The 24,055-nt window shown below is 34.7% G+C and overlaps 2 protein-coding genes and 1 long non-coding RNA gene across 3 annotated transcripts; 1 reads left to right on the forward strand and 2 right to left on the reverse strand.

The window, feature by feature from the left end:
- Nucleotides 1-913: 913 nt before the first annotated feature.
- Nucleotides 914-7,258, reverse strand: LOC129908689 (cell division cycle 5-like protein). Its single transcript, XM_055985383.1, has 6 exons — nucleotides 7,041-7,258; nucleotides 6,701-6,966; nucleotides 6,505-6,635; nucleotides 2,295-3,072; nucleotides 1,173-2,238; nucleotides 914-1,106 (listed from the first exon to the last, which is right to left on the reverse strand). Exons 1-6 carry the CDS (start codon nucleotides 7,083-7,085, stop codon nucleotides 981-983), a joined length of 2,412 nt encoding a protein of 803 aa, XP_055841358.1. The 5' UTR covers nucleotides 7,086-7,258; the 3' UTR covers nucleotides 914-980.
- A 4,354-nt stretch (nucleotides 7,259-11,612) lies between these two features.
- LOC129910153 (uncharacterized) lies at nucleotides 11,613-21,895 on the forward strand. Its single transcript, XM_055987426.1, has 4 exons — nucleotides 11,613-11,878; nucleotides 18,016-20,585; nucleotides 20,645-21,239; nucleotides 21,302-21,895. The coding sequence occupies exons 1-4, from the start codon at nucleotides 11,816-11,818 to the stop codon at nucleotides 21,851-21,853; spliced, it is 3,780 nt and encodes a 1,259-aa protein (XP_055843401.1). The 5' UTR covers nucleotides 11,613-11,815; the 3' UTR covers nucleotides 21,854-21,895.
- Nucleotides 13,604-15,342, reverse strand: LOC129910155 (uncharacterized). The gene is made up of 3 exons (XR_008771486.1): nucleotides 14,467-15,342; nucleotides 14,322-14,394; nucleotides 13,604-14,265 (listed from the first exon to the last, which is right to left on the reverse strand). It is a non-coding gene; the product is annotated as an uncharacterized LOC129910155 (long non-coding RNA).
- Nucleotides 21,896-24,055: the final 2,160 nt, after the last annotated feature.

Genomic DNA, 24,055 nt, shown 5'->3' on the forward strand with positions numbered 1-24,055 from the left:
GTGGATATTTTTGGAATGATTCTTGGGGTTTTTCATAATGAATAACCATTTTTTTCTTTAGTTTTGAAGGAAGCCCCAGCTTGAACGAAAATTTTCAATGACAAATAAAAATTTTCTATCGAAATTTTATTTCATTTCTCAAAGTAAATTTCCGAAATATCAGAGTTGCTTTGAATTTTATTTTATTTTTCTAAGTCAGAAAATTTTCCATTGACTTTTATTTTATTTTTTTAAGTCAGAAAATTTTCCATTGACTTTTATTTTTTCATTGTTGACTTCGATTTAAAATTGTTTTATTTATAATTTCAAACAAGTGGGTTTTTGGGGGAGGAAATAAGATTCGGTTTGGTGATGGTTTAGACGTGAGATGATTGAAGAGGAAAGTGAAGCAATGTTTTAAGCTTAAATTAGGTGAACTAATTAACCAGTCATCGTCTTATTTTGTTCTCAATAGCAGGACTTTATAAACAAATATTGCTTCTCTTAGCGTCATCACATCAAGCTAAATCCTAAACGTCTGGAAAACCATCAAAAGCCAGCTCGAATCCTGTGACTGATTACGATGGCTTACAAAATACTTAAAATCCTTCTTTTACAAAGAAATTCATAAAAAGATCTGTCATAAATTTTAAGAAGTTCGTCAAATCAACTAAATAATTTTTAAATTTGAAAAGACCTTATTTAACGACCTGACGCGACGCCACATAAACGCGTCTTTACATCTTTCTCGCTAAACAAATTAAATAATAAAGCTTAAAGTGGGTACAACAATCGCTTCTAAACCTTTATAAAAAGTCTCAAATCTTTCCGTTAATAAAGCAAAGTTAAGCTAATGAACAAGAAGATATCTAAAAGGCTTCAGAATGAGATCCTGATACATATCAATGAAAAAATAAAAGGTTTTGTGACATAGTCAAGTATATACTTAGACATAATTTTAATTATATTTCCATAACTGCACATACATTTTTAAATTATTTCTATGCGGCGGCTTGTTTGTTTGCTAATTCTGCTTTAAGCTCTTGCAATTGATCCCGTAGCTTGGCATATTTTATTTGTAATTCCTTTTCACGATCCATTTGACGTCGTGTGTCCTCTTGAAGTGACTAAAATGTTGAAATAAATCAAATAAGCATTCATGACAGCAAAAATAATATCAATTTCAAACTTACCGCTAAACGTTTTGGAATAGCAATAGCTTCCTGTTCCGCCAAAAACTTAAATGTCGACAAAGCCAATGCATTCTGCTCAATATGCTCCTGAGTGTCCATTAACTGTTTAATCAACGCTTGTGCTCGAGCTTGATAGCCTCCGGTGAGAATTTTCAACTTTTTCTCAATTTTGCCACACCGTTTGGCCTCCTTGGCCATATGACGACGATTCAACTCCAATCGTTTCTCAGCCGATTCCAAGCGATCCTTCTTGCTAGCCAAATTCGCTCGGGTATATCGATTCTGACTGGGCAGATACAAAACTTGACTCAAACATTCTTCCCACACTTGCGAGTAACTTTCGAGCGACAACTCGCCGTGACCCATTCCCTGTTTCACCACTTGCATTTCTTCTTCGATTAGCTTCTTGGCGGTTTCCAAACTCTCTTTGGAGATATCATCGTATGGATTTGATTTGAAGAAATTCTGCAATTGTTCCATTTTGTTTTGCGACTGTCCAGGTATTGGATCTTTTACGGAGTCATACAATTGCATTGTGATCATTTCGTGTTTGATCAATTCTTCGGCTTTCTGGAGTTCAGTTAAACCTTGCTTCTCTGAGGGTGGGCGGAGAATTTTTGTATTAACTTCAGTAGGACGGGGCAGTTCGCGTTGAATGGTTTGGGAGCGTTTGGCCAAGAGGCGGACACGTTCCTCTTCAGCCTGAGCTATGGCTCTGGCGTCTATATCGGCTTGATCTTCGATCGTTCCCTCATCGGCACCTGCATCGGGCATTTCTTCATCCTGATCGGGCACCACAATCTCGTAGTCGTTGCGCGGAACTGGGAGCGTAGCAAGTCCGTCCTTAAGCGACTGCTTTATTTGCTTTTGATAGTTTTTGAAGATCGCAGGAGTATCAGTGACTCCCATGCTCTCTTCTGCATTGATATTGAGCTTATCTCGAACTAGGTTCGGGGTCTGAGCTCCCCCACCAACTCCGGGAGTCTTGCCACCCAACGGGACTAGTGCTGTCGACATGGGAGTGGCAAAACCTCCTGGCGTGGCTGCATTCTCTCCACGAATTGTCCTGAAAATCAAAATGAATTAAATTCTGGTTGGAATTTTATGTATGAAAAAACTCACCTGAACGGAGTTGCAATGACCGTATTGGGCGTAGCTATCGACCCTGCCTTGGGTAGTGCTCCCGAGAAATCCGACTCATGAAGAGGAGTATTCACACCGCCTTTAAGTGGGGTTTCTACATGCGTCAAAGCCATCATATTCTGAGCTTCCTGCATAATTCTGTCTGTATATGGCGCTGGTGTTCGTGGAGTAGCAGCAATCTGGGGAGTGATAGTATAATCCGAGAGCAGAGCATCTGTAGTTTCGACGCCACTTTCGGCAGCGACTTCCTTGGCAATTTCACTCGCTCGACCCAACTTGACGACTTGTTGCAGCTCCTGATCGGAGATTTGTGGTTCGGGCAGAACCAACTTGGAACGTTTTCTTTCGGGTTCCTGATTCTGGAGCATGGCCATGGGCATTTCACCGTCTTTGCGTTGTTTCAACTTGCTCTTGTCTTTCTTTCGCTCACGTTCCTCCTTTTCGGAACGCAATTCTCCGTCCAAATCCTGCTGCCGCATCTTATTAAAGTCGGGTTCGAGCTTTTCGACGTTTTCATTGGAAATGTCATAGAATCCAATGGCTGGTCGCTTCTCAAATGGAATCTCAGAATTGTAGTCGATGCCTTTGATGCGTCTACGGTTGCCACAGCCAATACCGGCAGCTCGAAGTTCTCGGCGTTTTTGAAGGGCAGCTAATCGACGTGCTTCTTCGAGCTGCTTTTCACGGGCTTTGCGCTTGGCTTTCTTGCCTTGAGTGTTGGCCAAACGGGCACGAGCTTCTGATAGCATTTCCAGCTCTAAAGAAAATGGAATAAAGTTATTAGAGCTTCAACTGTCGCACTTTGGGCTAGAACGCTATTTTAGCTGGAATTAATTATAGAAATTCTCAAAATAGTCTAAAATTGCACTTAAAGGTATTTAGCTAATGTCGATTTTTTTTATAATAAGCACGCACTAAAGGGATTAATGTATCCTTAATATGGTGAAAACAGTACGAGCATTAGGAAAATAGGGAGGGGTTTGAAAGGAGATGCCGATGAACAATAGTTTTGAAGTTTTGAGTTTTGAAATGGGATGAAAAAAAACAGAGGCGGGTAACGCGTTCCACATTCGTGTAGTGCGGCTGAAGAAAGAATCTCTGTATTTGACGGTACCTTCGAAATTGGACTCTTCAGCATTGCTTATAAAAATAACGATAGAACAACGTGAGACATGAGACGTTACGACGCCGACGGGTGCTCGAGAGACATATTTGTATCAGTTATTGATCTATCATCTTTATAGCTCTATTTTTTATTCTATCCAAGAAACTCAACGAGGTTATAGGAGCATTTACCCAGATGTGGGTGTTATACTCAAGCTTTGGACACAAGCCTTATAAATAATTGCTAGATCAGACGAGAAGAAAATTTTCTTGCATCTTCGGAGGAAACCTAAACATTTCGCAGCGGATCAAGCGGTGTTAAATATGTGTTCATTCCACAGGAAGTAGTTTTTAATGCACATACCGAGAACGGAAAGCTGGTCGGATGAATATCGATGCAAGTACCACTCATGGAAAGTGGCATTGGAGATAGGTTCCGCTTTAATGAAAGTAAACAGCATTGTTTTTTTGAAGCATTAAATTCTTTGCGATTTTGTATTCCATATTTGACAATGCTATCAAGATCACAATTTTATGAGATTTTCATATTTAGCCGTTAAAGATCCACATCCGAAGAACATGGGCGAGAATCAGGAAACGAATATGAAAAATTGATAGTACTATCATCAGCAAAACTGTTTATTTTTATTTATTTAAGCTTAGTACAAGCATTGAATAATTACAAATAGAAGTGGACACCCAGGGAAACTTCCGCTGTAAAATTGTCGGCGCTAGTATCGTGCGTTGAATTAAAAAAGCAAATCCAACAATCCAAAAGCAAATCGAGCAACCCAAAATCAAATCCTAAACCAATTATACATATAGATAAAAGTTTACCTATTTCAAAAATTGGATATAGCCTAGAGGATAAGGTGAATGTCTGATAAGTTTACCTGCCTAGGTTCGAATCTGACGGGAAATTGAGATTGTTTTTTTTTTGCATTACTAGAATAAAAATTAATTAAATTTGTCAAAAAAAAAATCTCCGCAAAAATAAAAAAAAAACTAATTTCAATTTATACCGGTATTCGAACCTAGGTCAGTAGGAGTAAAAGGCATCGTCCTTGTTCTCTAGACTAATATGACTTTTCAATATACGAAAACTTATATCAATATAAGGTGTTTGAAATGTATAATAATAATTATTAATTTTTTTATGAAGGTTTAAAAAAAATTATTAGTTAAGACTCAACTCGAAAATACATGATAGTTGAGGCGCAAACGTGTAGTTCATCTATCTTCCGGTACGTTGTGGTCGCATGAGTAATCTGCGGTGTCACTTCTATTTGTAATTATTCAATGGTACAAGCTATAACTTAAAAACTAATTAAAACTAACTTAAACATTTTTTTTTTGGTTCTTGTTTTGTGTTGTTTTTGTTGTATTAAGACCGGGCCCTAAGGCCCACATTAAGGTTGTTTTATGGGAAACAAAAAAAAACCAAAAACTATATCAAAAACCAAGCTTAAAAAAAGAAGTTAAAGGGTTTTGGATAGAGGTGTTCATATCGTTCATAAGATGGGAATGATTAATGCAGTAGGGTATTCCGGAGATTTGTTCTAAGTGACGATTTACATAGATGGAAATCAAAGGAGGGCATCGCTTCGTTCGAGTGCTTTAGCATTCTGGACATAGGTTTACAGTGGCCATAATTGGTTCGATGACGAGAAAGGTTAAATAACGGGAAGAGCGAAGACTTCGGGCATTTGTGTTTAGGTTAATTTCAATATTCAATATTTAGGAGCAATTGATGGGCAAAGAGTATGTCGGCTATTTGGCGACGCTGGGCTAAGGGTTGCAATTCAATTAGATTCCGACGGTCATGGTAAGTTGGATCTTTCTTCCCACGGAAGGGCACGTAAAACGAAACGAATAAATCTTCGTAAAAAGGTGACCAAACTTGGGAAGCAAATTCAAGAGTGGGTCTTACGAAGGTAATGTAAAGGGATTTTGTAACATATCGTCGGTCTCATAAGGAAACCTCGTAACTCCACTTTTTTTTTTCAAAAATGACTTTTGAATGCCATACTATAGAAAATATGTCAGCGGAGCACCACAGGTCATTCCGAAAACTCTAAATAGACTTAAATTCAAATTTTGCACAGCGCGTTTATTCCCAACTACTCTGTTGTTTGTTTACTCTTTCGTCTCTCCTGTAAAATTTTGATTTTGGGAGTTACGAGGTTTCCTTATGAGGCCGACGACGATATGGATTATCGAACTCCTTAGACCAATGTTTAATAAAAACAAGAGACCGTTTTGCTTTGTTAATTATCTGATCAATGTGAGAGTTAAAATTTAAAATTCTATCACATAAGACGCTTAGATAACACATGGAATCCACTTTTTGGATGGGTTCGTTTATAAAGTAGTAAATTCTTGGGGAATTTAAAGTACGTCTTCGGTAGTATGTAACTTTAAGGCATTTACAGATATTTAAATCTTGAAAATTATGTGTACACCAATTGAAAAAATTGAATTGGGAAAATAAAGGAGTTTTTCCAAACATCAGGAAAAACACACTGCGCGAATGTTAATGGAAAAGATCAGTAAGTGATTTCGATATGATATGCACACATTTTTTTTAAGAGAATGGAAGTAACGGGACTATAATTATTATCAGTTAGTTTATTTATCAATAACTAAATCTCTAGTTATTTTGACAGACACTAGCGATTTTTGCGTTCAAAAAGCAAAATAGTTTGATACAGTTGAGTGGATTAGAAGTTTCAGACAGGAGATCATTTATAAAAATTAGAGAGAGTCGGAGTCAAAACGGAGCCCTGGGGTTTTTGGGTTTCAGTTTTGAATCCATCCAATACGACTTGTATTGAAGGGTTCAAAAGGTTATCTTTAATCCAAAGACGCCAAAAGCACGCATTTTCGAAAAAAAAGCTTGATGCCAAACTCTATCAAATGCCTTTGAATTTGTGTTTTTTATGTAGCCAGTGAATTTTTTGAACAATTATTATAGTTTGTATATTTATCTATCGAATTAGACTAAAATTAGCAATATTCGAAGAAGTTGAGTTTTTTTAATTAAATCCAGCTAAAATAGAGTTCGGATTGAATAGATATACTTTACCATCTTCGTCCATGTCCTTGGGATCAGGACGTGCGGGTTTTGTCTCTGGATTTGGATCAATCTCGCCAGGTTTTAGTTTCCTGGGATCGTCAACAGTGTCTTCACCATCTTCTTTTCTCTGTGCTTGATCTCTGAGAGATTAAGTAAAAAGGTAATACGTTTAAAAACGAAAACAAATTAGAACCCCAAAACTTACAGCAAGAATTCATATCTCTCCAAGCACTGAGCAGCTGTGCGTCCGATAATCGGAGCAATTGTCCTCCATTGAGTTGGCATCAGTTTAGCCAAATGCAAGAGTTTTTCATCTTCTTCGCGAGACCATTCGGTCTTTTTGATGCTCGGATCCAACCATTCGTACCAACGCGCTTTGCATTGTTTGGCTGATTTTCTGTGCAAAAGTGATGCAATTCGTGACCATTGGTTTTTTCCATATTTCATTACGGCTGCTTTGAGGATTTCATCCTAAAATATTGTTTTTCGTTTTTTTTTTCAAGATAAAAAGATACTCATTTTTTGGTCAAATGAAAATTGCTTACCTCGGTGTTTCGCCAAACACCACCTTTTATCATAATTCGTGGCATTTTGTTTGATTTATTTTTGTTTAATAATATTTAATGTAAAGTTATTAGTTGTTTTTAAAGTGAAAAGAAATATAATTCAAGTTTTAAATGCAATTTTATTTTAAGAAATAAATTTTTAGGATGGTAAATTGTTTCTTCTTCGAGTTTTCGTTTTCTGTGGAAAACACGGAGAAACGAAATGTCAGTGGTAAATGTGAGCGATTTTTTGCTGAATGAAAGCATCTAGAGCGTTGTGCAAGTAAAAGGGTAGCATTCAGTGCGATATAAATCTTTTGATTTTTGACAAAACGTTGCATTTTTTATATGAAATATTTCGATGTTTTTAAGGCTTGTCCACACCGGAGGGTATGCGGTAGAGGTACGGGTAGCGGTAACGATATTTGTATGAAAAAAATTCCACATCTGAACGTTGATATGTCAGTTTGGAATTTTTTTCATACAAGTACCGTTACCTCTACCCGTACCGCTACCGCATACCCTCCGGTGTTTCCAAGCCTTTAAATATGTATTTTTCATTATGGGTAAAGGCTTGGACACACCGAAGGGTACATGCGGTAGCGGTACGGGTAATTGTATGAAAAAAATTCCAAACTGGAACAACAAAATTCAGCTGTTTAAATTTGTTCATACAATTACCCGTACCGCTACCACATGTACCCTTCGGTACCTCCATAAGCCTTAAAGGCTTGGCCACACCGGAGGGTACATGCGGTAGCGGTACGGGTAATTGTATGAAAAAAATTCCATATCTGAACGTTGATGTGTCAGTTTGGAATTTTGTTCATACAATTACCCGTACCGCTACCGCATGTACCCTCCGGTGTGGCCAAGGCTTAAGGTCCATTTTCTTCGATTCGGCAAGCTATAGTTTGTATAAGTTTAGTTTAAGGCTTACTTACGCAAATCATCCATTTTGGAAACAAAGGAGGTCTCTTTAAGGCTATCTGGAACTGTTTAGAAGAAGCCTTGTAAATATAAGTTAAAGAAGACCTTCATAAGACCTGTTTGAACCGTTTTAAAGAAGCCTTCTATTTTCAAGTGACAGAAGGCTTTCATAAGACCTGTTCCAAGAGGTTCTTGTAAGTATGCAATGTTTTCATCTCTCAAGTATGCAATGTTTTTCACCAATAAGTATGCAAAGCTTTTATCCTGCAAATATGCAATGTTTGTAACACTTTAGAAAAAAACATTGCATTTTTATGTGAGGTTTCAATTAGCTCCCTTTTTGTCACTCATCTTTAATATTCGAGTATGGTCTACTGGTAAGGTGCTGGCTTGGTATGCAGAGGTACGTGGGATCGATTCCTGGCGGGGCCATTTGTGAAATAAAAAAATGTGTTCTTTTTTAATTAAAATAAAATTCTTCCCATTTCAGAACGACAGGAAAAGCATTGACATGGCCAAAAAAGAAGAAAAAACAAAACAGAAAAAAATTAAAAGAAAAAAAAAATATCAATAAAATCTTTTTTTTTATTCATAAATTCAACATCTTATAACAACCTCCATAAGGCCTTATTATAACATCCAATGCAAATGATAGTTTCCTTAGCGAAGCTATAGTTTCCCTAAAATGTTTCATTGTTTTGTAAAAAGGCCTGCATAAGGTCGTTTTACGCTGTTCGTCACAAGCTATTAGCTTGTGGATTGCCTGTGGAGGAAGGTCTTGGGGAAATTCGGTAATGTGCTCCAAAAAGATTTGCATAAGACTTGTCCTTCTTCTTAAACAAGTCAAATAATAGCTTGCATTGACCCTTATGAAAACTAAATTGTTACTTGGGAGACCATCTACCAAAAAATTTTAGTTTTTATATGGCAACCAAATAAAGTTTTTTCTACACCTATACGGAAAATATATGTTTTCAAAATGAAAACAAATTATGTGGCGTTGTATGCGGACAAAAATTTAAATCCAAACGACCAAACCCAAATTAAATTTTCCAAAAAATAAGACAATAATAATAATATTTTCAAAAAACAAGAAAAATATCTTTTTTTTTCCACTGTAGGTAAGATTATTTATTATTAATAAAAACCACAAATTCTCTTCCATTATCTTTTTCCTTAAGCCTGGTACGCTGCTCGCGCTAAAATTTAGCTGAGATAAAATTCCCATACAAGTTATCGATAACTTGTATGGGATCCATTTTATCTCGGCTAAAAATTTTCGATAATTTGTATGGGAGCTAAAATTTAGCGCGAGCAGCGTACCAGGCTTTAAATAATAATTTCGTTTGAAGTTTGCAAAACTCTCAAATTTGTAGTGCGTGTTAAAATCAGAACTATCGGTTCTATGGCAAGTATGTATCGTTAAAGCCTGGTACGCTGTTCGCGCTAAATTTTAGCCGAGATAAAATTCCCATACAAGTTATCGATAATTTGTATGGGACTCATTAGCTGCGTTCCTTTGGAAATATTTATCTACTTTTAAGTACTTAAAGCTGCTTTGAACTACTTTTTCAGTATAGCAAAGTAGATCAAAGTAGTTTTAAGTACTAAAAAGTAGATAAATATTTCCAAAGGAACGCAGCTATTTTAGCTCAGATAAAATTTTTCGATAATTTGTATGGGAGCTAAAATTTAGCGCGAGCAGCGTGCCAGGCTTTACTCGGAAAAGGTTGACACCACTTCACACCCTAATACTATCGGCCATATTATTCACTCCGGATTTAGTTTGGATTTAAGTTAATTTTAAATCCAATCCATTAAATCTGAATTTCATTAATCCAAGGATTTAAACTTTTTGTTCATATTATTCACTCAAAAAAAAAATTATGTGATTATTCAATAAATTTTGTATAATTTGCAGTTAACTTTATTTTACCTTCACAAAATACTTGACAAAACAACTAAACACCGTGAAAATGAATTTTACATCTGGATTTATAAAGTTAAACAGATCTCCAGATAGCAGTTTAAATTTGTTTGGATTTAAAGAGATTGGATTTAAAAAATTGCATTTAAGATTGGATTGAAGCAGTGAATATTATGGAATTGGATTTATTTTTGACATTTGACATTGTTTACATCCAAATGTATTTTTTAAACTAGTGAATAATATTGCCGTATGTTTCCACCTACGCCAAATCCAAAATTTAGCTAAGGGCCAGTTGTACAAAAATTTAATCCGTGGATCAGCAACTTTTTTCTTTTGAAATCGGTATTTGATCTAAAATTTTGCACTGGTTCAAGGTTCATGTATGTAAAAATAACCACATTAATGCTTGAACCGAGTTTGACCCGCAGCTAATCCGCCGATATCGGCGGGTTAAATTCCTGAACCAAAGCTGACCTACGTTTGTACAACTGGCACTAAGTAGAATAAATCTCGAGATTTATTTTTACTGGTAAATATACATCAGAAGCACTACCATATGTGCTTCGCTGATACACTTTTAAAGTACATATTTGTCTGTACTTTTAATGGAGGGGAAATTTATTTCATCATGCATGCAAGAAAGAGATAGCTGCTTCACGTATTCTTATATACAAAAAGTATATAACTGAGTTTTTTCCCGAGCTCTTATCTTTTTTCAGTGGAAAAGAAGTACTTCTTTTACGTACATATTTCACCGGTTTTTTCTGTACTTCTACGTTTGCTGGGTATCTATGCTTGCAGACGTTATGTAAAACCATCATCGACTTTTTTATGTCGAATTCCTTTCAATTTTTTGAATCGCCTCAAAAAAATCGAATTTTTGGTGTTAAAAAGGAACATGAAAACAGACCGAATTCTTTTTGCGATTGTATGTGTGTCATTTGACAACAATTTTTACACAAACGTCAAGCTGAAACCAAAACAATTTCTGCAAAATAAAACCAGAGATTCCTTTGATCAATAATTTTGTTTATTTTCTTCGGTAATATAGATTTATTTTAATCAGAATCAAAGGGAAATTGCAGTTATTATTAAGATCTGAGTGAAGATGAAGTAGAAGGTTATTATTTTGGCCGTATGCTGTGGTTTTACAGAGAAAATTTTTTCTGACGATAATTACGAGAAGAAAAGTCACAGTAATTTGACTTTTTCACAAGAACTATGCCAGGAAAAAATATATTTTGATCGCACATTGTTTTTTTTTTTATTTATTTCATATTTTTCCGCAATAAAAATACGATATTCAATTAAAATTTTCTCTTTATTTGAAGTTGGTGTTCTCAAAAAAACAAACAACACGAAGAAAACTTTCAGCTTGACGTTTGAGAAATGTCAAATGTTCCAAGTGTGTGTGCAAATCCGTGTAAATCTCTCAAAAAAGAAGGATTAAAAAAAATTCGAATTCTGCTTCGTTTGAGGCGATTTTTTTTTCTATGGAACATGATTTTCAGAAAAAATTCGCTTCGAGATCGCCGAAAATTCGATTTTTCAATTGAAAGGAATTCGACATTAGTTTGTATCTTATTTACGCACTGAATGCACTCAACCGTCTAACCTCAAAACACCCCTGCATGCACAGCTGATTTTTTCCCTATTTCTTTTCATTTGACAATTCGTATTTTTATTTTGGTTTTATGCATTTTTCATGTCATTCGATTCGAGTTATCATCGCGTTTGGTTGTTTTTAATTTTGTATGAAAAACTTTTTTGTGAGAAGAATTGTGTTATCTATTTAAATTGAATTGAATTTTTTCCTGTTATCAACAAAAAACCCACATAAAAATGTCCCATTCATTCCAAATGTATTCTTTAATACAAAATACATCTAAATGAAGCAATATAATTACATCCGGAAATGAACGACAATAACAATAGTTTCTCCAGCTATGATGGTTACTACTGCAATAATAATTTTCAGGTAATTTTTTAAAAAATACTTAAATATTCCAATTAGAATTAATAGAAACATAGTAGTTTTATAGTTAAAAATGTCCTAGAAAAAGAAACTTCTTTTAATCAATTAAAAGTCATTGATCTTGAAACATTTTTTTAGCTTCATTTAAAAAAAAGATAGATAATCCCAAATATAACAACAATTCAAAGATCATAACTTTAACGTGAAGATTGTGAATAAAATATATAAATAACTGCAGGAAATAAACCAATTAAGCATTTTACTCTATGAACCGGAGACACGAGTAACTAAGTGGCTCTCCCCTACTTTTCAGGTCAGCGTTTCCGAGCACTGTCCTCCTCAGTCCTCCTCTCTTCTTTCTGCTCTGGAAAGCCAGATCCCAGATAGCCATCAAAATCAAGCCAAACCATCAACTACAGCTCGCGTGCTCAGCGTGAAGCAATTAGGCTTATTTTTTTTGATTCCCCATTCTCGTGGTTTATGTTTTTTTGTTTAGTTGATTGTTTGACTAACCAACAACAGCGGTAAACGGTGTGGTGGTGATTCGGGAAGTAGACAAATTCCATAGCTTCTTCAATTAGGGGGGTGAACACATTTTATGCAAATAATAATAATAATTTTTTAAAATCCATGGCGCGCGTAGTCATTCATAAACTGGAGACGATTAAGTAGCCTTAAGTCCATATAGTCTATAGCCCACATATACAAACTGACTGACAACAAAAACACACTTACAAATGCACCCAATGACGTCGAATAAAGATTTGAGACTTTTTTTATGAGGGTTTGAAAGCGATTGTTGTGCCCACTTTACGCTTTATTATTTAATTTGTTTAATTTCGTTTAAGCGAGAAAGATGTAAAGACGACGCGTTTATGTGGCGTCGCGTCAAGTCGTAAAATAAGCAGGGAAGATCCATTTGCTTGTTGACGATTTTCAACACTCTTTTTAAATTTACAAGTTATTTAGTTGATTTGAAGAACTTTTTCAAAATTTACGACGGATCTTCTTTTGAATTTCTTTGCAAACGAAGGATTTTAAGAATTTTGAAGGCCATCGTAACTGATCGTAGGATCCGAACTGGCTTTTGATGGTTTTCCAGCCGTTGAAGATTTAGCTTGATATGAAGACGTCAATATTTGCTTATAAAGTCCTGTAATTGAGTTCAAAATAAGACGATGATTGGTTAATAAGTTCAGCTACTTTAAGCTTAAGACATTGCTGCACTTTCTTCTTCAATCTTCTCACGTCTAACCCATCACCAAACCGAGTCTTATTTCCACCCCCAAAAATCCACTTGTTTGAAATTATAAATAAAAAAATTTTAAATCGAAGTCAACAATGAAAAAATAAAATAAAATAAAAGTCATGGAAAATTTTTTGACTTTTAAAAATAAAATAAAAAGTCAATGGAAAATTTTCTGACTTAGAAAAATAAAATAAAATTCAAAGCAAACTTTGATATTTCGGAAATTTACTTTGAGAAATAAAATAAAATTTCGATTGAAAATTTTATTTGTCATGGGAAATTTTCGTTCAAGCTGGGGCTTCCTTCAAAACTAAAGAAAAAAATGGTTATTCATTATGAAAAACCCCAAGGATCATTCCAAAAATATCCACCATTACAGCCTGGATAAAATAAAACAGTTTATGAAGAAAAAAATGCCACAAAACGAAGCAAATTTTATTAAGAACTATCAAGAATTTTTATAAGAAATTCGTAAAGAGGACGCAACATTTCTGTCCACCCGTCATCGTCTCGTCCTTGGGCACAAAACTTGGATTCATCAGCCAGATTGTTTCAACCCTTCGCTCATCCTTGGGCACGAAAGTTGGGCTCATCAGCCAGATTGTGTCTACCCTTCACTTCTTGGAAGGATACAACACCCTCTAACTGACGAGCCCAACAATCGTACCCGGGCACAACAATCCGGCTTATCAGCTAGTTAATGTCTACCCCTCGCTTCTTGTAGGGATACAACATTACCCAACTGATAAACCCAACTGTCGTGCCCGACCTGAAAAGAAAAGAAATAAATAGAAATTATTAAACAAACCTCTCATCTGCCATGGAGACATCCTGAAAATGGTGTTGATGCCACCATTGTCAAGTGCTTCCATGACAGAATCGATGCTTAGACATCTCTGCTCAGGTTAAATCGGACTTTTCGATTAACCTGAGCAAAGACGAGATAGGCTGGTCTGTCGTGGAATGTCTTTGTGTTGTCAAAAGCCCTGTTGGGCTCAAAAGTAATCAGGTGTTTAACACCACGAATCCTGTCAAATGAATTTTTGTAATAATATACATCATTACCTTTAGAATGATCGATTCGCTTGATTCGAAATCTGCTGCAGCATTTTGTAGCAATTTTCAGCACATTTTCGTAAATCTAAAAGAATATATAAATTCAATATTCATTCATTAACACAATTCAATCATACTTACATTTTTAATATCTTGCATTTTGAAATAATTCAATATTTTCTTCAGCTCACACAAAACAGTCTTGCCTCTTTCGCTTCAGAAAATAAACTGATTTTATTTTTATTTTTCAAAGCTTATATTATTTTTTCTGAAAGTCAACGCTTACCTCGATTAAAATCGTTTTTTTCCTTTATTTCGTTTGAAATTTTCACAGCTACCTCGATTTAAATTTTTTTATTTGAAGGGAAAAATTTTCCATGACAGATTGAAATTTTAAAAATTCATAGCAACTTCGATTTAAAATTTTTTATTTGAAAACGAAAAATTTTCCATGACACATTTGACACATTTAGTATATAAATTTCATAGCTTACTTTTATTTTCAATTTAAAAACGGACATTTTTAATCATAAATAATTTTGGAAGGCTTAAAAATATGAAGGGTAATTGGTTGATAGACGATTGCAGATTGTTTAAGAAACTGCAACAATTGTTTGTAGTTGAAATAAGATTTGCTTCATTGCTGGCATTTTTCTTCTTCATGAAATCAGGTTCACAATCGAAAAAATTGCAAGAATATCATTCCTTTGTTGTTTTAATTTTGTTCCCTTATCGTTAAAAACGATGAAAAAGGAAAAAAATTGCAAAATTTCCAGAAACTTTTTGATTGAGAACGTTCTCCCGAACGCGATTCCCTTGGAGATTGGAGTTTTCATTCAGCTCTGAATGCTGAATGTGTTCTTTTTATTCGGGCTGGATTTTCTTCGAACGATTCTTCGGGTTTTTAATGATGATTAGCTGGTTCCGAAAGTTCAATAGATGAAGATCCACTTGACACTGGTATCATTAATACCATTTTCAGGATTTCCCTCAGCAGATGTGACGTTTTTAATTAACAATTATTATTTGCTATTTTTCAGTTTTTTTGCGTTAAAATTAAATTTTTTTTCGTTATTAAAATTTTATTTGTCTCATTCAAAAATTTTTAAAATCGGATTAAATTTTGTTTTATTTGTCAAAAGTGAAATTTTGAAATTGAATAGGAAGTGATTATAAATTTTGTTATTTTGAATCCGATAACATAAAATTCAAACAAGTGGGTTTTGGGATAGGAAAGAAGATTATGTGTGATGATGGGTTAAACGTTAGTTAGATGTTGATACTATAAATCTCTTTTTTAAACATGTGAAATAATTTAATGTTAACCTTTAGCATTCTAAGTACATATTACACAAAACAACTGCATTCTTATTTTCAAAAACTCGAATAAATTTTGAAATAAAAAATTAAACATTTTAAAATTTGTATCTTTCTTCTTGTACAAACGTCAAATTGGAATACAATGATGAGTTCATCAAAGTTGTAGATTAAAAGTAGATGAGTTTGTCGAAGTTGTAGAATTCCTGACCAGGTGATCTTCCACCATAGTTAGTAGTTGACAAAATTTGTTAAATCATCTTGAATCGACTTCTTGCTTAATAAACTCACTTGTTTGTTTTGTAATGAGTTCAAATAGATAAAAATGGTTATAAAATTATAAAGACACATTTTTTAAAAGACAAAAATATGTTTTTTTGTTTCAGTTTCTATTGTCTAACTTTTGTTGTTTTATTGTTGTTTTATTTAAGCATTTTGTTTCTTTATGACTGTAAATAGTTGAACGCATGCAGATTAACTCAATATTTTTCAATGAAAAGTTCATGATAATTTAGATTATGAAGTTTTTATGATTTGTTTGGAGAACAAGAGAGATACAACATCACTTTTATTGTTAAAAAGAATACTTGATAAAATATTTGATAAGAATTTTGTTCACTTTTTTTTGAGGTTTTAGTATATAAATACATATACAAATATGTTTAATCCATGATAAAAAGCTACTTCTTCAAGGATATCGACATATAATAATGAAAACATTTCTTCCGTTACAACACATGTACCAATAGAATAACATGGATGTTCGTGTCTACTCTTGATGTTTGTTATTTTAGAGACGCAACGAATGATTAAAAATTCTTCACATTCAAGAGTTGTTATCTTTTTCACTAATATGGGTTATATCTTATATGGCATATATAGGCAGTTTTTTGTGCTACCAATTATTTGATCTTTTCTTTTTATTTTATGTAGGTTTTTTTTTTTTAATCTCTATCAGATTCTTACAAATCTTGACACCCACAAACTACTGCACACTTTGAGCATTATTAAGAATTGTATGGCCAGCTTCCTGTCAAGGGCAGTCTAAAAGGAGGGCGGGATTACTTGAACCTTCCCATTACATTCTATGAATTCGAGATTCTTAAGATCAATGAAACAAAATTTCTTCATTCTAAAAGCGTTTATATACATGTGCACCTTACATATATTTCATGATAAGCAAACTGTCAAGATACTCGAATACAGGATTCATAAGCCTTACAGGAGTCCCATTGATTGCTATCATTATTAACTCTTGGGCTGCATTATAATAAGGTCTACTAACTAACAACTCGCAACCATTCTTGTGTAAGTGTAATTAATTTGCAAGAAGAGGATGTAACTGCAATTTAACGCCTAACCAAAGACGCACTTTTTCAGGATAATGATACTCTTGGAGGTTTTGTAAATTCCTCGTTAGAGGTAGTCCCCTTGAAAAAATATGCGTTTAAGGTTAAGGACTCTAGGATTCGAGTTGCATTACACATCCCCAAAAGACATCACTGTAAATTGGTAAAAGAGTCTTCTCAGTATTGCAAAGGCTGTCTTATCCCTACTCTCCTTCTCCAGGAAAAATAGTTCTTTTAGATCTATACAACAACGGCTGATGATGGGAGAAAAGTTAGCTCTTTTCTTGGTCAGTGAGTTCACCTTTCAAGAATCCAGGCAAACATGATTTTTTCTGAATTTCGTAAGACAACCACTGGCGAAACTAAAGAGATTTCACTCTTCTCGATTACGCCAAGATTTAACATCCTAACAATCAAAATGATTTGTATCGCTGAAGAACAGAATATTGACGCTGCTTAAAAGCAAGCGCATCTGTTTCAATAAGTATCTCTATTAACGTCATGTCTTCGACGCCATCCCTGTCAAAACCATTCAAAAACCACCAAGATAGATCCAAATTTGGACCAAGGATGAAAGTAAGCCTCTCGTTCCTTTTCTTCCATTAAACGTTATGCTCGATTGTCATCTATCGATGGATGAGCCTTAACGCCAGTCGTCTTCATCACCGATTGAAATGGATAGATGAAACATTGGAGCTTTTTACCTAATTTACTACATTTTTCTCCTAGTTAATATGTTCACTTTTGCCTCGTTATCCAACAATTCTTAAGTTTTTCCTTAGAAGATATAATATATGGAGTGCTTGTTCCTTTACCTAATACATTGTAACGCCATATGCATGGATAGGGGTCGCTGCCTTCGTTTTTCAATGAGAGTCCGGTTCCGAAGCTGTAAATTAACACGCTTGTTGATGACAGCCATCAAATGAAAATAAAATGGAGTCATGCACTCATCGAAAAACTTAAAGAAACTACAGCCCTCTATAAAAGCTTCAAGGAACTAACCACACAAGCACTCCATATATTATATCCTCTAAGAGTTTTTCTTACAACCACTTCGACCTATCAACTTTGACCAGCAGTTCTGCAGAATCTGCATTATAGTAGCCACTGTTAACTCCTAAATTTTTATAGAAAATTGCAATAACAACACTTTTTTGTTTTTTTAGTTTACAGATCTAACAACACCATTGGATGTGAACTCCTCGAATCATTACTTCAGTTCAATTACAGAAGGATTTTCATCACCACAACCATTCTTATCAGCTGTTCAACAACACCAACAACAACAACCAACAGCAGAACCAACTCAAACTCAAAATCAATCTTTACTAAGCTTACATAACAATCTACTTCCCTTTGTACAAATTCACACCACAAATGCCCAACCAACAAATAATAATTTCGGAAATATATTCCGCCGCCAGCAGAACCATGAAGAAATCAAATCCGAAGAACCCATTAAATCAGAACAATCCGATGCTTCGGCTGCAATTACTGCTAGTCAACAACAAAATCCTACCAACATTAGTACACCTCCTGATTGTCAGGCTAATAGTACTGGGAACGTGACACCACCATCATCTGCTAATAATCCGGTCCCAAATCAACAACAACAACAACAAACACAATCTACTCCACAATTAACCTCTGCCATTTCGATACAAAGATGCACTCAGTGTCCCTATTTGTGTCTGCAGGCAGAATCTTTAGAAAAGCATGTTGCTTCGGTGCATTTTCGAAACAACGACGAATCACCCCAATCGGAATGTCAAAATAAGAAAATCACCTGCCCAGGTTGTGATAATATATTCTATGCCAAGGAATCATTAGAAGTTCATCTCATCAGTGACCATTTGATGTGTAAAAATGAAGCTAAACAATTGCTTCCAGATTTATCATCAGAAGAGCAACCAAGAAAAAGTAGAATCTATTTGAAAAATGTCGAATTCCTTCGAGAACCACAACGACAACAAGAATCGATTTTAAGTCTTGACGATCAGGGCTTTTGTAATGCATTTCAAAATGGCAATGATACGAATTTGTTAAACTTGATGTGTGACGGTAATGATGTGATCCCCATCGTCGCCGAAAATCCTATTCCTATATCAATATCAGAAACACAAACTGATAAACAAAAGATTTCCATTAAAAGTGTCGATGTCCTCCGGGAACCGGCACTGATGCGCAAAGATGAACTAAATAATTTCGATTTCTTGCCTCCAGCATCAAATAATGATGATAATCATAGTGATATACTCTGTTTGGATGATGGTGGTATCAATCGCTATCCTAGCTTTATTCCATCACAATCTGAGCTTGACGATCTCTGCCAAGAACAGCAGCAGCAACAACCACAACAACAACTGCAGCTTCAAGGAGAACAAATACTCCTCAATCAGGAAAGTCATCAACCTTTGGATAAACCCCGCCGACCTAAAATTTACATAAAAAACGTAGACATTCTGAAGGAACCGATATTTCTACCTCCAAACAATTTAACCAACGTTTTGAATGTTAACGATGATCTTCATTTCAATTTGCTTACAACAAATGACGATGGCAATGAATTTGAAGGAACCAAATTCATAGAAGGCATTAATAATGAGTACTCGTTCGATTGTGGTGGAAATAATTTCGTTGATTGTGCTAATTTTCTTCTTCCATCGGAAGATTCAAGCTTCATGCAGCAACAAGATTTGCCAAAGAGTAAAATTTTCATAAAAAATGTCGATATTCTAAAGCAGCCACAATTCCAGGAGCAACATCATCCCCGAAGATCGACAAACTTCCTCCACCTACGAACCGTTGACGAATTGAATCTCATGAATAAGAATGAAGTTGAGAATCTCATTGCCCCAAATCTCGAACAGAACATGATCAATACCCAACAACAGCATTTGGTTACAAATTCATCGGAAAACTCAAAGAATTCCGAAGAAGTTTGTGGTTTTCGAATGATGAATTCGGATTCGAATTCATTTAACAAACCTCCAGATTTCCAGACACAACCGACTATCAGTTGGACCAGTGATTATGTTTTGGATGGATTGGATGCGATTATTGATTCGAATTCGTGCAGTGAACAAAAGAATCGTCATTACGATCTTAATACTCCACAGATTTCCATAATAGATGAGGTTCATGATGTTGGTGGTGGTAATGAAGATACTCATGATCCAGAAATCTTATTCGTTTGTGCTGAAGAACTTATAAATGATAACCGTGATCAGGATGATTGCATTAACAGTGATTCCATAGAAAGAGAACAGAGATCTTTTGAAATTGTAGAAATCATGGATGACCTGGAGCGAGACCAACCAAGTCGGGAATCACAACCAGAGCCGGTGATTTTGAATCTAGTCCCAGAAACAGTAGTAGATGATAAAGCAGAGAATATGCCATCATTAGATGTAGATCCAGTGATTGTGTCTCACGAAAAAGGTCGAATCTATGTTTCAGATAATCTAATGGAAGTGGATAAAGAGAGTTGTGGTGGTGTTCAAATTCAAGTTGTAGTTCAAGAACCAAGTGAACCAGTTAATGGTTTAAGTAATTTTGTACCAAAGCCACGAGGGCGACCGTTTGGATCGAATCGAACAGGGATAACAAAACTACGAAAACTGTATGGCAATAAACCGGCAGTGGTGGATACGAGTACAAAATGTGACTTTGAAGGTTGTTCGTTTCGTTTTAAGAAACCAGATGTCGCGGAATACCACAAACGGTGTCATAATACGTAAGTAGTGATGAATTAATTTTTAATTGAATTGAATAAAATTTCTTGTGTTTTTACAGGGAAGGATCTCGTCCGATGGTTTGTCCCGAGTGTAAATCTACAAACTTTTCCAACTGGAACACTCTGCATACCCATCTCTGGCGTACGCACAAAATCGACATGGAATTGCATAGTTGTGAGCTGTGCAACTTCAAAACACCAATTTATTCGAGATTAGTGAATACTCACAGTAAAATACATTCCGAAGAACGCAACTACAAGTGTGATCAATGTGAGAAGGCATTCAAAAATAGTAAACAGCTAAAGAATCACCGACGATGGCACCGAACCATTGCAATAGCGCCACCTCCCGATGTGCATCGATGCGAGGAATGTGGTGCGGCATTCTCACATTTGAAAACTTTACGAGAGCATTTTTGCAAAAGCGGTGATTTGTTTTGTTGTGAAGTATGCGGCAAGACTTTATCTTCAAGGTCATCGCTGAAGCTGCATATGCTGACACACGAATCGGCAAAGAAATTCAAGTGCAATTCATGTGATTATATGGCGAATGATCATAATGCTTTTAGGAGACATCGAATGACTCATGACAAGAGCAAGATGTACATTTGTCCGTTGTGTGATTATAAGTCAATTCAAAGTGTAGCTTTTCAGGTAAGTAATACACTTGGGTAGTGAATCTTTTGTTTCTAATCTTTTGTAATTTTTCTCTGCAGAAACATATAAGAATCAAGCATCCCGAGTCGGCGGATACAATTGTGCATAAGTGTAAATTTTGTCCATTTGCAACAATTAATGTTGGATTACTAACAGTTCATTTAGCTAAGCACAAGTTGCGAGAAGAAGTAGAAAAAGAAAAACAAACAAAAACAATTTCAAATTCAACTTCAACTCCAATTGCAATTAATGTTGCTATTGAATCGCCGTCATCATCATCATTGATGACAATGGCTGAAGAATTTTTTTATAATTCTTCGGATAGCAATAATGTTAGTAGTTCAAATTCAATTGCATCGACTACATCAGCTACAAGTGCAATTGTTCTTCCTGCTGCCGTTGTAACAACAAATACAAATACAACAGAGCACCACCAACTAGAAAATTATAAGACCATTGAAAGTTCAACAATTATAGAGACTGATAATAACCAGCAACCTAGAAATAAAATTAAAGTTAAGAGTGATTTAGTATTAACAGATCCGGCAAAATTCACATCGAATGTTGTGAGTCCATTGTTATTGCATTGTTTTGATGGTGCAGTAAGATGAAAATTAGTAAAAATATATATATACATAGTATACCCTCAAATGTAAGGTAAAATAATGTTTTTTGTATTGTGCGCTACTTGACAAACAACTATTATTATGTACAAAGATGAACCAAACAAAATAGACGGAATCACTCCAGTTAGGCTGTAGTAATTGAATTGCTTCACTCTCCAGTCGCCGAATGTTCTAATTTTTAGAGATAAAGGATTAAAGGTAATCAAAGGTCAACTAGTTCCATTATTTGGTTTGAAATAAAATATATTGTATTAACAGTTAAATTTTGTCTATAAAAGAAAATGTTACTCATACGCCACAGTGACCGGTTATGATTTAACGACTATCTCTTTAATACTTGAATTGGAAATTTGTTTGTTTTAACGGTATGCACAAATTTGAAACAATTCTGCTCTTGGTTTATTTTTTTTTAATACCTTTTTGAATCCCATAAATTATATGTACATATGTATAATTTATGGTATTCAAAAAGGTATTAATGTACATATGTATAGATAATGTTTTTGCACGTAGGGTCGAACCACTACGAGCAGGGCAGGTTTTTAAAAATGAAAATTTCATCATTAAATCACACTCGAAAAAAAACGCTTGTTTCAAAAATATATAAAATTCTCGTGTCGCAGTGTTTGTTACCAAACTCCTCCGAAACGGCTGGACCGATTTTTATGAAATTTTGTGTGCTTATAAGATAGGTTTGAGAATCGGCCAACATCTATTTTTTATACCTCTTAATTGTTAGGGTGGCCGAGCCAAATTTTTTTTTTATATTTTATTGAAACGGTCTTTACGAATTTTTTTGTGTATATCGGGTAAGTCCGAGAATTGGCCAACATCTATTTTCATGCCACTAAATGGTTAGGGTGGTCCAACCAAAATTTTTTTTATATATTTTTGGAACGATTTTTATGAAATTTTGTGTGCATATCGGGTAAGTCTGAGAATCTACCAATATTTATTTAAGTGTGGCGGGTCAGCTAGTAAGACATAATAATCAGAAACAGTCAATATTTTGTATAGAACTCCGAAAACTGAATTTTAAGAAGAATGCCCTTAAAAAAGGAGTAAGTTAACCAGTATGTTCTATTATCTACATATATTAGATGCGTTTCTTTGGGAATATTTATCTACTGCTTAGTACTAAGAGCTGCTGTAAACTACTTTTTCAATATAGCAAAAGTAGTTCAAAGTAGTTTTAAATCTAAGCAGTGGATATGTAAATGTTCCCAACGGAACGCAGCTATAATGAGAACACATTTTGAATATGAATTGATTAAATAAAAGTGAGGGTGGAAAGTAAAAAATTAGTTGAAAGAAAATATTGTTAAGCGCCTTGAAAGTTATTGTAGGGCATGATCTACTACTCTATGAATTTTTATACATGTAGTTTAATGTGCAATGTTGTTTATAAATGACTCGTAGCATAAACAAAAAAATTTGACTCAATATTACAATTAAAAATTAAAAAGGAACGGAAAATTCTAAAATTTAATAAGGTTTGAAAATGTGTTGCTTTTCGAAAAAAAAACATCGCAAAACGATTCTTCTAAAATCGGAAATACGACGTAATAGTGTGTCAATTCTAGGTTAGGAATATTTTAGGATATATGACCACAGAAATTCAATTTGGAGCAGAAATTCATAATTCAATAAGTATCTCATAAAATCATTCGACAACTTCAATCCAGTCAACCTCGAAATAAAGCATACCAACAATACCTAAAAAAATCACATGCCCGCAAGTCCTACTTTTTCCACTGCATAAGACTTTAGATGCAGATTTTTAAAAAATTGAAAAACACACTAGACTTTTGAAGAAAAAATTTGCATTTAAAGGGTAAATTTTGCCATATTTGACTTTACTATTTAATTTAGATACTTCGAGTTCATCGACATCGATGTAAGATGTTTGAGAGTACATGCATAGATAACGATTAATCTTTAAGCAATTTCCAAAATTTCAAAGGGTTAAAAATCAACGTACGTTACGAAAGACCTATCTAGAAACTAGTTTCGAAGCGGAAATCATGTCAGATCGGAACTAAAATTTTGTGAGAGGCATGTATGATGTTGCGGAGTGAGAGAGATGCATCACGCAATCGCTTACAGTTCTATAAAAAATTGTTGTCGAATTTTGGAAAATAATCAACACGTACCGGACAAGGAACCATTAGAATGGTCTCACTGAAA

This window comes from Episyrphus balteatus, chromosome 2 (genome assembly GCF_945859705.1).
Source record: "Episyrphus balteatus chromosome 2, idEpiBalt1.1, whole genome shotgun sequence".
In the NCBI taxonomy this organism is placed as follows: Eukaryota; Metazoa; Arthropoda; class Insecta; order Diptera; family Syrphidae; genus Episyrphus; species Episyrphus balteatus.

Excerpts from the sequence above, each read along its gene's own strand:
- LOC129908689 (XM_055985383.1), bottom strand. The coding sequence starts at position 7,085 with ATGCCACGAATTATGATAAAAGGTGGTGTTTGGCGAAACACCGAG. Across the intron at positions 3,073-6,504 it reads CAAGGACATGGACGAAGATG|AGCTGGAAATGCTATCAGAA; the intron begins GTAAAGTATATC and ends CATTTTCTTTAG. Across the intron at positions 1,107-1,172 it reads CTATTCCAAAACGTTTAGCG|TCACTTCAAGAGGACACACG; the intron begins GTAAGTTTGAAA and ends TCAACATTTTAG.
- LOC129910153 (XM_055987426.1), top strand. The coding sequence starts at position 11,816 with ATGAACGACAATAACAATAGTTTCTCCAGCTATGATGGTTACTACTGC. Across the intron at positions 20,586-20,644 it reads CACAAACGGTGTCATAATAC|GGAAGGATCTCGTCCGATGG; the intron begins GTAAGTAGTGAT and ends GTGTTTTTACAG. Across the intron at positions 21,240-21,301 it reads TTCAAAGTGTAGCTTTTCAG|AAACATATAAGAATCAAGCA; the intron begins GTAAGTAATACA and ends TTTTCTCTGCAG.